The sequence below is a fragment of the Schistocerca nitens genome, chromosome 5 (genome assembly GCF_023898315.1).
Source record: "Schistocerca nitens isolate TAMUIC-IGC-003100 chromosome 5, iqSchNite1.1, whole genome shotgun sequence".
NCBI lineage: Eukaryota > Metazoa > Arthropoda > Insecta > Orthoptera > Acrididae > Schistocerca > Schistocerca nitens.
Genome location: NC_064618.1, coordinates 515,223,498 through 515,236,551, shown reverse-complemented (window position 1 = coordinate 515,236,551; position 13,054 = coordinate 515,223,498). Strand labels below are relative to the sequence as shown.

The 13,054-nt window shown below is 40.6% G+C and overlaps 1 protein-coding gene across 1 annotated transcript in view; it reads right to left on the bottom strand.

The window, feature by feature from the left end:
* The window catches only part of LOC126260052 (facilitated trehalose transporter Tret1-like), a 108,913-nt gene that overhangs the window by 11,306 nt on the left and 84,553 nt on the right, over nt 1-13,054 (bottom strand). Inside the window, exon 4 of the mRNA XM_049957241.1 lies at nt 12,217-12,543. Within this exon, the coding sequence (XP_049813198.1) occupies nt 12,217-12,543 (327 nt within the window). The remainder of the gene's footprint in view (nt 1-12,216; nt 12,544-13,054) is intronic.

Sequence of the window (13,054 nt, the reverse complement as noted above, 5' to 3'; positions counted from 1 at the left end):
CGAATCAACAACAGCTGCTAACATGATTGACGTAGAAGTAGACATCCTCGGAGTAGTGAAGCAATTTAAATCGCTTAACAAAAGCAAGTCTTCACGGTCCGACTGCATACCAGTTAGGATCCTTTCAGGCCATGATGGTATAATAACTCAATACTTTACAACCGTTCGCTCGACGAAAGGTCCGTACCCAATGACTGGAAAGTTACGCAAATATTCAAGAAAGGTTGTAGGAGTGATCCGCTAAATTATAGGTCCATTTCATTAACGTCGATATGCAACAAGATTTTGGAATACATACTGTGTTCGAACGTTATTTCGAAGCGAACGGTCTATTGACACACAGTCAACACGGATTTAGAAAACATCGTTTTTGTGAAACATAACTAGCTCTTTACTCACATCAAGTGTTGAGTGCCACTGACAAGGGATTTCATATTGTTTCCGAATTTCTAGATTTCCAGAAGGCTTTTGACACTGTACCACACACGCGGCTTGTACTGAAATTGCGTGCATACTAAATATCGTCTCAGTTCTGTGATTGGATTCGTGATTTCCTATCAGAGAGGTCATAGTTCGTAGTAACTGGTGGAAAGCCATCGAGTAAAGCAGATGTGATTTGTGTTGTTCCCCGTGGTAGTGTAGTGTTATATGCCCTTTGTTGTTCCTTATCTATATAAACGATTTAGGAGACAATCTGAGCAGCCGTCTTAGGTTGTTTCCAGATGATGCTGTCGTTTATCTAGTAAAGTCATCAGAAGATCAAATCAAATTGTAAAACGATTTACAAAAGACATCTGTACGGTGCGAATATTGGCAGATCATCCACATGAGTGCTACAAAGGAGTCCGTTGAACTTCGGTTACATGATAAATCCGTCAAATCTAAAGGCCATAAACTCAATTAAATATCTGTGAATTACAATTACGAACAACTTCAATTGGAAGGAACACATAGAAATGGTACAAATGGCTCTGAGCACTATGGGACTTAACTTCTGAGGTTATCAGTCCCCTAGAACTTAGAACTACTTAAACCTAACTAACCTAAGGACACCATACACATCCACGCCCGAGGCAGGATTCGAACCTGCGACCGTAGCGGTCGCCCGGTTCCAGACTGTAGTGCCTAGAACCGCTCGGCCACCGTGGCCGGCGGAACACATAGGAACAGTTGTGGGGAAGGCTAACCAAAGACTGCGTTTTATTGGCAGGACAGTTAGAAAATGTAACAGAGCTACTAAAGACACTGCCTAGACTACACTTGTCAGTCCTCGTTTAGAATACTGCTGCGGGGTGTGGGATCCTTACCAGAGAGGAATGACGGAGAACATCGAGAATGTTCAGATAAGGGGAGCACGTTTTGTTTTATCGCGAAATAGGGGTGAGAGTGTTACTGAAATGATACAGAGTTTGGGGTGGGCATCATTAAAACAATGGCGATTCTCGTTGCGGCAGAATCTTCTCACGAAATCTCAATCACCAACTTTCTCTTCCGACTGCGAAAATATTTTGTTGACGCCGACCTATATAGAGAGAAACGATCACAATAAAGTAAGGGGAAATCAGTGTCGCACGGAATGATATATGTGTTCGTTTTTTCCGCGCGCTGTACGAGATTGGAATAATAGAGAATTACTGTGAAGGTGGTTCATTGAATCCTCTGCACATAAACGTGATTCGTAATCCATGAAGACGTAGCTGTAGATGAAGCACGCATTTCTCGCAGTGTTTCGTATTTTAGTCCAATGCCAGCATGTGGAAAAGCTATTACCATAAAGAAACAAAGATCAGTAGAAAAGGTTTACATTGTTTAGAAACATTTTGGTATTGAGGAGTAGGAGATGTTCCCTTAACAGAAAACGTAGTAAGTTAATCCACGGATACAGATGAAGTAGGGGAATAATAAACCCCAGAGGAGACTGTTCTTCACGCCATAAAACGAAGGCAGAAAACGTTCTCTGCCATCCAGAACATAAATGGCCAGACAAAGATAATTCATTACTCGGTTGCAGAATGCAAGAGCGTCAACAATATATAAATACTGCCTAAGATTTTCGAAAAATAATTTGCATTCTACCTTACGTTTCATCTTCAGAAAATGAATATCAATCATTGATGAGTAAAGGTGCCGGTTTTCTAACAGTATGGGGTAGTGAACAAACTGTGTTGCCCCTTAGAAACAGAGACCATGAATTTGTGGAATCTATTCTAGGGTTGTATCGGTTACAACCAAAATGTTTCAGGTGGGGACGTGACACAAGTAGTAATACTCGTGTTATGAGTCACCCGTTCTCACTGTCCAGAATGTCCTGAAAACTTGAGGATTCCGCAAGAGAGAGTGGTTGAAGTAGTGTTACAGAAATAATCGCCCGTGACAGATGAATAAGCATTTCAAGGCCCCACTGTTCGAAGGTGAAAAAAGTGTTTTCGTGATAAAATGAACAACATCTTGAGCAACGATTAAAAATGGAGACAGTATACAAAATAAGTGTTTCATGGTATGTAACGCAACCTGAATAAAGATTATAGCACCAGAAATAATGACAAGTTGTGTCATGATTAATGCGTGTAAAATCACTGCGCAAAATAACTACTAGCGTTATGTGAGACATAATGAAATGTGTCACATAAAAAATGCACCTTTTCAAATGCTAGAATGCAATGAATTCTGAAAGGCGATTTGAACCATTATGTCTATAAAATACAATTTCACAAGGGCTAAATCTAAATGATCATGAAAAGTGCCGAGCATTTCCTCATTGGGTCCTTGGGAAGCAAAGATCGGACGATTTCATCAAGAAAATAATAATCACTGATGTGGCCCACTTTCTGTTGAATAGCTTCTTGAACAAGAAAATTACGGAATTTGGGGAACAGAAAACCCTCGAGCCGTTGCATCCACAACGAGTGACTGTGTGATATGGTACTTGGGCTGAGGGCGTAATTTGGACGTCTTTTGAAGATGGCAATGGAAAGGCATTAACAATGGACGGCAAACGCTACTGCAATATATTAAGAGTTTTGGTGCTTTTAACTGGATCGCATGAACGCCGAAGGGGTTTGGTCGCAAGAAGATGACGCAAGCTGTTTCATTTGGACTGCAGCAATGGACTTGTTACGAGAGCACACATCGTCACAGGTAGCATACACTGCAATAACTTGTAAATTACTTACATCATCAATAAATTTCAGTGTTATCATGTACGCAAAAGTTGCGTACTTTATGGGACACCCTTTAATAAACAAAATTGCATTAAGGCAGCAAATGGAAAGGTATATCCTTTATTAACGCGAAGGTTGGTTTGAACACCAACCATGGTGCTGAGGAAGGTAGGATGTCATTCCTTCCACTGAAGTTTGAATTGACCTGCTCTGTCAGTTATTGGGGTACCTACATTCCAACGTGGCCACCGAACCATGGCACGTCTCAGAATTCAGCACAGTGACAAATGATTGCGAGAAGTGAAAGAAGTGACTGGGGGCAGATTAAGATCGTAAGACTGACTGGGAATTAAATCTTAGATGTTTTGGATTCGAACTGCAAACGATAGCACATGAACTACGAAACCATATATACATAACATAAAAATAAACACACTGTAATTTGCATAATCTCTTCACTTTTCTGAAATACTTGTCAATATTGTGCACATGAGATCTGTTCTAAATTTAATTTTTGAATTGAAGTTCCCATGTGGATCTGTGTCAGTTTGATTTATGGCACTTGTTCTTTGGTTGATAAAGTTTCGTCACATTACATAGTAAAACATTTCGAGATTTCGTTATTTAATGCGTGCTTGATTTGCACAAACAAGTGTCACCTATCTGATCAAAAGCATCCAGACACCTATCTCATCTATGCTGAAAATCTGTCCTAGTTAAAAATAATCAAATCTCATTCATTAGGATGTGAAATAAACGAGCCCTCGTCCCTTGAAAAACTGGGAATTGATTTTTAAGACAGGGAGATTTTGCAATGTTGGTAATTTTTTTATTGTTACAAATAAGGGATGTCAACATCGAATATGCCATAATTTTACTGAGAGAAGCCACAATGTTTTCACATATGTCCTTTTTTATACTTGGAGGACCTATCTGCTGTCCTTCCTCAGGAATTCTGTGTCTCAAGTTAAATTGTCACAGGTAAACAAGAAATTTAAGCGCAAACCTTTATTATTCATGGATGTGAAAGACGTATTCATAATTAAAATTATCTTAAGCAACTATATTTCGTTTACGTTTCAGGTTAATTTGACATTTAGAAGTCACCTAAGTGTTTTAACACTGGGAACAGCTTTTTCCATATATGCAGTGAAGTGACTTTCGTTTCCTAGAAGCGTGAATTAAATTCAAAATAAAGACAGAATATTAACACTACTTCGACTGTAAAATAATCCTCGGGCACCTAATATTTTCTGTAATTCATGTACTGTAAATTTACATTGTTGGTTAAATAAAACAGTAAAGCCAAAGCCATCTTTATTTTTGTATGGCGGCTCCTGTTAAACATGGATTCTTGAGAGAAAAAGCAGACCATCGCTTATTCAACTCTGCCATCAGATACAATACTAGTACCGTATGGAGAAAGGCTGGCTGTTTCAATTCCTCAAAAACATGTGTCCTAGAGTCTGATGAAGACATGGACGGTGAATGCAAACAGCCGCTCGGTCTTTCTAGCAAGTTCCAGATTATACACAAGAAACGATCTCTCCCAGCGGGCCACATGAAATATAACAATAAGAACTTAACGATTAAAATCCGCGGGAGTTGCCTAAAAGCAAGGCCGAACTTCTTGGCTCCAGGCTTCCACAGTGGAATCTCCTCGGAAAAATGTGAAAGTTTCTGTATATAGACGTCGATAAAGAGACTAAGCACCATTCTTTGAAATGGAAAACAATCTTATTGCATAAAGTGATGTACATAGTCTGATGGCATCTTTGAGAATGGAACATAGTCCCGACGACTTTAGACTTCTCACTGACTCATCTAAATTTAGCTTGAAATCTGTTTTGCCTCACGACGGAAACAAACTCGCGTTTGTTCATGTAAAGTCACGCTGTACGTATAATGACGAGATGTGAAAATTTAAAATTCGTCCTGGGAAAGTAAATTACATCAATGGCAGATATGTGTCGATCTAAAGGATATTGCTATCATAGTCGGAATGCAGTTAGGATACACCAAATATTGCTGTTTGATTTGCGAGTGGGACAGTAGCGATAGGAAATTACACCATGTACGAAGTACCTGGCCTGAAACGAAAATGGTGAAGGCTAGAAAACAGAATATGCAGTACACTTTTATTTCCATATTCACACAAATAATTCTAGGACTTTGGAAGAATTTAGAGATAGCTTTGAATGAAGGAGAAGATTTCAAGTATTTAAAAAGAAAATTCCCACCTTTCTGTCATGTTAAGATCATAGACAGACCCTTCCTTATATTGCACATTCGAGAATTATTTAAGGCGGAAACATTTAATAGCGTCATTGAAAGGAAAGTGAAAGCAACTTCTGAGGTCTTCAAACATATCTACAGTTTCTTGGGAAATCGAATAGCTGAAAATTAGGGTGTAGATATCAATGAATTATTAAGGACATGGGTTCTAGTGAGGACAGAAACAAACCAAATTTTAAGAGAGGTTAGGACTGAGACAAACCTTAAGTTTGACAAAGAAACCAAAAAAATTATTCTAGCTAATTACATCAGCATAAACAGCTATTAGTTATGAATTTTCAACAGTCAGCAGATATTTTAACTCTACCCAATTTTAGCTTAGACGACATGAAATGTCAGCTGTCTTTATTGCATCAAAATATTCGAGGACTGTGAAATAAAATTAATGAATTAATAATCTGCATAGATGAATTAGTCTCACACCCAGCTGACACAATCTGCCTCTCTGAACATCATGTGAGCACTGATATAGAACTTTTAAGTGTTACAGGGTTTAGGTTAGCATCTCACTTTTGTAGATCAGAAATGGAGAATGGAGGAGTTGCCACATTCATCAGGAACTGTCATAAATTTAAGAACATAGACAATCATAAATTTTGCCTAGAACAGCATACGGAAGCATGTGCAACAGAAGTAGAATTTTACAAAAAATCCTTCATAATATTAAGTGTATATCAAGTACCTGCAGGTAACTTTAATATGTTCGTAAATCACCTCGAAGCTGTACTGGCCCATTTAACAACCAAAAACAAAAAAATAGTGGTTGCTGGTGATTTCAATGTAGAGTTCCTTAAAGACTCTCCCAATAAGAACTTATTTGAATTAGTAACATTATCATTCAACTTAATTCCCACTTTAAAGTTCACCACTAGGGTAGCTAATTGCTCACAAACAGCCATTGATAGTATCTTTATAGAAAAGTCCAATGAACAAAATTATATTACAAAACCAATAGTCAATGGCCTCTCAGATCATGGCATGCAGTTCCTTCTGTTAAATGTTAACACTGAATAGGATATAAAATCTGTTAAATCTGAGCTCAAGACGATAATCAATAAGTCAAAAATTGATTATTTTAGGACACTCATCAGAGTATTAGCTGGATTGACGTTTACAGTGCTCATGGCATAAATGAAAAATGTAACACTTTTGGTTATAAAGTGCTTACTTTATTTGAACACCGTTTTCCCCAAAACTTACCAAGGTTAGAGCAAAGTCTACAAAAACGCCATGGATTATTCAAGGAATAGGGGTATCTTCTAAAACAATAAGAAAACTGTATCTGTCAATCCAAACCAGTTCCGATGTAGATGCTATAGCACATTACAAGAAATACTGCAAAATATTAAGGACCATAATACGGACATCAAAGCAAATATATGACAAGGAAAAGATAGTCATATCAGATAACAAAATAAAGACAATATGGGATTTAGTGAAGGTGGAGACCAGTAGAACCAGACATGAAGAGGGACAAATAGCATTAAGAGTAAATGATACATTGGTGACAGATGTGTATAGTGTTGCAGAACTTTATAACAAACATTTCATAACTTTTACTGAAAAGATGGAGGTGTCAAGTTCTGTAGATGCTGCTATGAAATACCTCATACCAGACATTTCGAGTAACTTTAATAACATGAATTTGACCCTCACTACCCCAGCAGAAATAATGTTCATCATAAAATCATTAAAATCAAAAACATCTAGTGTGTACAATGAAATATCAACAAAGCAAATTAAAGAATGTGATTCTGAGTTAAGTGACATATTAAGGTATCTGTGTAACCAGTAGTTTATCAGTGGAATATCTCCTGAAAGGTTAAAATGTGCGGAAGTTGAGCCACTGTTTAAGAAGGGAGATAATGAAATAGCATCAAATTTCCGTCCAATTTCACTTTCGCTAGCATTCTCAAAAATTTTAGAAAAAGTAATGTACAATCGGCTTTATAAACGTCTTATCTCAAATAACATACTGTCAAAGTCACAGTTCGGATTTCTAAAAGGTTCTGATATTGAGAAGGCTATCTACACTTACAGTGAAAATGTGCTTAATTCATTAGATAAATAATTGCAGGCAACTGGTATATTTTGTGACCTGTCAAGGGTATTTGACTGTGTAAATCACAATATCCTTTTAAGTAAATTACAATATTATAGTGTAACAGGAAATGCTGCAAAATGGTTCAAATCATATATCTCTGGCAGGAAACAAAGGGTGTTATTAGGAAAGAGACATGTATCAAGCTATCAGGCATCATCCAACTGGGAACTAATCACATGTGAGGTCCCACAAGGTTCCATTTTAGGGCTCATACTTTTTCTTGTGTATGTCAATGACCTTTCATCAGTAACATTACCAGATGCCAAAGTCGTTTTGTTTGCCGATGATACAAACATTGCAATAAATAGCAAATCAAGAGTAGTCTTAGAAAGAACAGATAATAAAATATTTGTGGACAGTAATCACTGGTTCCTAGCCAATTCTTTGTCACTAAACTTTGAAAAAACACACTACATGCAGTTCAGAACTTGTAATGGGCGGCTCATGAGTATATACCTAACATATGATGACAAGCAGATAGAAGTGGACAGTGTTAATTTCTTGGTATTACGGCTTTATAATAAAATCAACTGGGAAAAGCACACCACAGAAGTTCTGAAGCGTCTTAACAAATCTCTATTTGCGATGCGTATTGTGTCAGGCATAGGGATACAAAAATGTAAAAGATGGCATATTATGCTTGCTTTCATTCCATAATGTCATATGGGATTATTTTTGGGGTAATTCATAAAGTTCTGGGCACAAAACGTGCAGAAAGAATTATATGTGGTGTGAACTCAAGAACATCCTGCAGAAGCCTGTTTAGGGAACTATGGATACTAACTACTTGCCTCCCAATATATTTATTCTTTAATGAAATTTGTCATTAAAATATATCACTTTTTCAAACGATCAGCTCAATTCATGGAATGACTACTAGAAATACGAATAATCTTCACAAGGATTTAAAATCACTTAGTATTGTACAAAAAGGTGTGCATTATACAGGAACACACATTTTCAATTACTTGCCAGCAGCCATAAAAAGCTTAGCAACCAATGAAATTCAGTTTGAGAGAAGCCTAAAGGATTTATTGGTGGCCAACGCCTTCTACTCCATTCATGAATTTCTCAGTGGAACCAACTGATTTGTGTGTATGTATAACTTTTGCACAATTTCATTGCAGTAATGTGTTCATTGTAAATAAGTGCGTGAGTGTGTGTGTGTATGTGTGTGTGTGTGTGTGTGTGTGTGTGTGTGTCGAAGTACAATCTAACTTCTGTACCATTTCAGTGCAGTAATGTGGTCATTGTAAATAAGTATGGTAGCAGTTGTATTACACGTTTATTACCTTATAAATAAATAAACTTTATTTTAAATTCAGTGCATTACTATTTCTAAAATGATTCTTTCATATAGTGTTCATTAAAAAATTACGATCATTCCACTTGGGACCTGTTGGATGGTACATTAGCTTATTTGTTTGAGTTGTAAATATTTGCCATGTATTGTTGTTTTTCTGACATGTTCTAAATCCAGGAGGACCTCCTCACTACGGATCAATTGGAACGAAAGCAAATCTAATCTTATCTTATCTAATCACATTTCGACTTCTTTCCAGCCGTTTGGAACGTCGTGAGTAAAGAGAACGGAGAGCCCTTCCATCAAGTCATTTTATCAATGGAAATAAGGTATCAGGGCAAGTGAAACTCATCTGTAGTTACAGACAGCTGTTGGAATATTAGAGAGAGGAGCTGCAGTAGCAGATTTCGAACGAAAATCACAAAAACAGAAGCTCTCAAACGAGTAATTACGTAGGTAAGGCCCCAACGGGAGACATTTCATACATATTTATACACTCCTGGAAATGGAAAAAAGAACACATTGACACCGGTGTGTCAGACCCACCATACTTGCTCCGGACACTGCGAGAGGGCTGTACAAGCAATGATCACACGCACGGCACAGCGGACACACCAGGAACCGCGGTGTTGGCCGTCGAATGGCGCTAGCTGCGCAGCATTTGTGCACCGCCGCCGTCAGTGTCAGCCAGTTTGCCGTGGCATACGGAGCTCCATCGCAGTCTTTAACACTGGTAGCATGCCGCGACAGCGTGGACGTGAACCGTATGTGCAGTTGACGGACTTTGAGCGAGGGCGTATAGTGGGCATGCGGGAGGCCGGGTGGACGTACCGCCGAATTGCTCAACACGTGGGGCTTGAGGTCTCCACAGTACATCGATGTTGTCGCCAGTGGTCGGCGGAAGGTGCACGTGCCCGTCGACCTGGGACCGGACCGCAGCGACGCACGGATGCACGCCAAGACCGTAGGATCCTACGCAGTGCCGTAGGGGACCGCACCGCCACTTCCCAGCAAATTAGGGACACTGTTGCTCCTGGGGTATCGGCGAGGACCATTCGCAACCGTCTCCGTGAAGCTGGGCTACGGTCCCGCACACCGTTAGGCCGTCTTCCGCTCACGCCCCAACATCGTACAGCCCGCCTCCAGTGGTGTCGCGACAGGCGTGAATGGAGGGACGAATGGAGACGTGTCGTCTTCAGCGATGAGAGTCGCTTCTGCCTTGGTGCCAATGATGGTCGTATGCGTGTTTGGCACCGTGCAGGTGAGCGCCACAATCAGGACTGCATACGACCGAGGCACACAGGGCCAACACCCGGCATCATGGTGTGGGGAGCGATCTCCTACACTGGCCGTACACCACTGGTGATCGTCGAGGGGACACTGAATAGTGCATGGTACATCCAAACCGTCATCGAACCCATCGTTCTACCATTCCTAGACCGGCAAGGGAACTTGCTGTTCCAACAGGACAATGCACGTCCGCATGTATCCCGTGCCACCCAACGTGCTCTAGAAGGTGTAAGTCAACTACCCTGGCCAGCAAGATCTCCGGATCTGTCCCCCATTGAGCATGTTTGGGACTGGATGAAGCGTCGTCTCACGCGGTCTGCACGTCCAGCACGAACGCTGGTCCAACTGAGGCGCCAGGTGGAAATGGCATGGCAAGCCGTTCCACAGGACTACATCCAGCATCTCTACGATCGTCTCCATGGGAGAATAGCAGCCTGCATTGCTGCGAAAGGTGGATATACACTGTACTAGTGCCGGCATTGTGCATGCTCTGTTGCCTGTGTCTATGTGCCTGTGGTTCTGTCAGTGTGATCATGTGATGTATCTGACCCCAGGAATGTGTCAATAAAGTTTCTCCTTCCTGGGACAATGAATTCACGGTGTTCTTATTTCAATTTCCAGGAGTGTATATAAATAAATGTCTTTGACCACCCAAGAGCTAACAAAATATTCCTGGCGCCATATCCTTATTTTTTGACCTCAATTTGGTTTTAATTGTCTATATTTGTAAAGAATAGAGGCAACTCTAAATTTTTTGGAGAACAGTGATTAGTGGGCATTAATACGTGGTGTGTTCCCTGAGGTATCTGAAACTGTGTGTATGAGTGACAGTGCATTATTGCTCAAGAAACGACACCAGAGAAGGTAGTGATGTATGGCACTGTGATCTAGAGTGAAGTCGACCCATCCCAAATATGTTCATTGGGTTAACGTCTGGACTGTCGGCAAGTGAGTCCATTTTAGGAATTTTGCTGCCCACAAACCGTTGCCTCACAGATGCTGCTTTATAGCAGGGGGTGCATTGTTATTCTGATACAATCATCGTGTCCTAACTGTTACTCTTCTGTACGCTGAACACAGTGTTGTATAATGTATTCATATCTTTCTCCGTTTAGTTATTTCACAATCAGTAGATAAACGCCAACGGCGTAACATCACCTCCTCCACACTTCACTACTGCCACTACACATTATGGTAGATAGTCTTCTCCAGGCATTTGCCAATCCCAAACCTTTCTGTCGGACTGCCACAGGGAATTTCCTGTTTCAGAACACTAGATCGCTCGTTTCCAGTCGTTCACTGTCCATTGGCGTCACATTTTATACCACTTTAAATACCGCTTAGAACTGACTACCCAAATGAGTTGGTCGTGGGGATCCACTCGAACGTTGTACTCCGTTCTTTTTAAGTCCCAACACTCACGAGTGATTTCTTCCGCTGATCCCTGGAGATTTTTTTGGAACCATCCTCCACAATAGTCGACAGCGCCGTGACTTGTCCCTTCGCATTTCCATTTAACAATCACATCACCAATAATCGACTGGGTCAACACTGGACTAGTCTCTGATAGATTTTTTCATTCAGGTAACATCCAATGCGTAGTCAACGATCGATGTTACTGAACTGTGACCACCCCAGTCTGATGTCTACTGCTTTTCTACAGCCAACACAACACTCTCTCTGCCTCTTTTTCTACTGGCGAGTGTATCTCTCCTGACATCTAGTGATCAATTCCAGACGCCACAGGAGTGGCCAGATACCTTTCATCAGATAGTGCACGTTCGTATTAATAAAAAAATAAATATATAGACACACTGCGTCTTGCATTAGTTAGAATTCCTCTCCACTGTTTTTTTAAATACTTCGTAATACTGTGCATGTCAAATGTATTCAAAATTTGAATATGAAATTAAGTCTCCTTCAGGACATTGAGCAGTTAGACTCGACAGGCTACATAATATATAATTTCGACATATTATTATATAATTCATACTTGATTTATGAAAACAAATATATACGAGAGTATTCGAGATGAGTAGACGAGAAGATTAATGTTTACTTACGTAGTATAGAATGAGCGCTGTCAATGGTAACCAGAAGAGGCTGTCGACGGTTCCTTTATTGCCGAAAGCCATCAAGTAGAAGTACGTTCCCAGTGCTGCCACAGTTACAGCGCAGCCTCCGAACGAGAAGAGTACGAGGGGTCTCCTGCCCACTCGATCCACGAGGAGGACTCCGAGGATGCTGAAGGCAACCTGGACGGCGCAGAGGATGATGGCCGACACGCTGGCGTCTAGTGAGCTGCCGGTGGTCTGGAATATCTGCGTCGAGTACACGCCTATGGTGGCGCTGCCTCCGAACACCAGTACGATCACGTAAGTAATCGACAGCTGTCATAAGGAAAGAACAGTCTCGCTTTATTGACAGGAGGATTAATTTAGCTGATAGATATTCAGCACGAACATAGAAGTTTTCAAGACACAAATGAATTAAAGACATTAGCTGCCAGTGGGCATTGATTTATATCAATGGGCCAAGTTGAAAATTTGTGTCTGACTGGGATTCGGACCTGGAACTCCCGCTTGTTAGGTAGATGGTCTGACCACTATGACATCCGGACACAGTGGTCCCCACAACCGAACGGACTACTCTGGCACGCCTCCTGTCAGACGCAAATTCTCATATGATACTACATACTACTGATGTAACACCCCTGCTCATTATTCGCATTACATGTTGTATCTCACCAATTCCTGTATGAGCTCGAGCTTGGTGTGCATCTGCACTGAAGGCATCATTGGCCGTCTGCACCTTAACTATTTACATGTGGCGTCTGTTTTTTCGTACATGTCCAAAAGATCGTGCGCGACAGCCGTGGCCGCCGATGACAGCTCATCACGG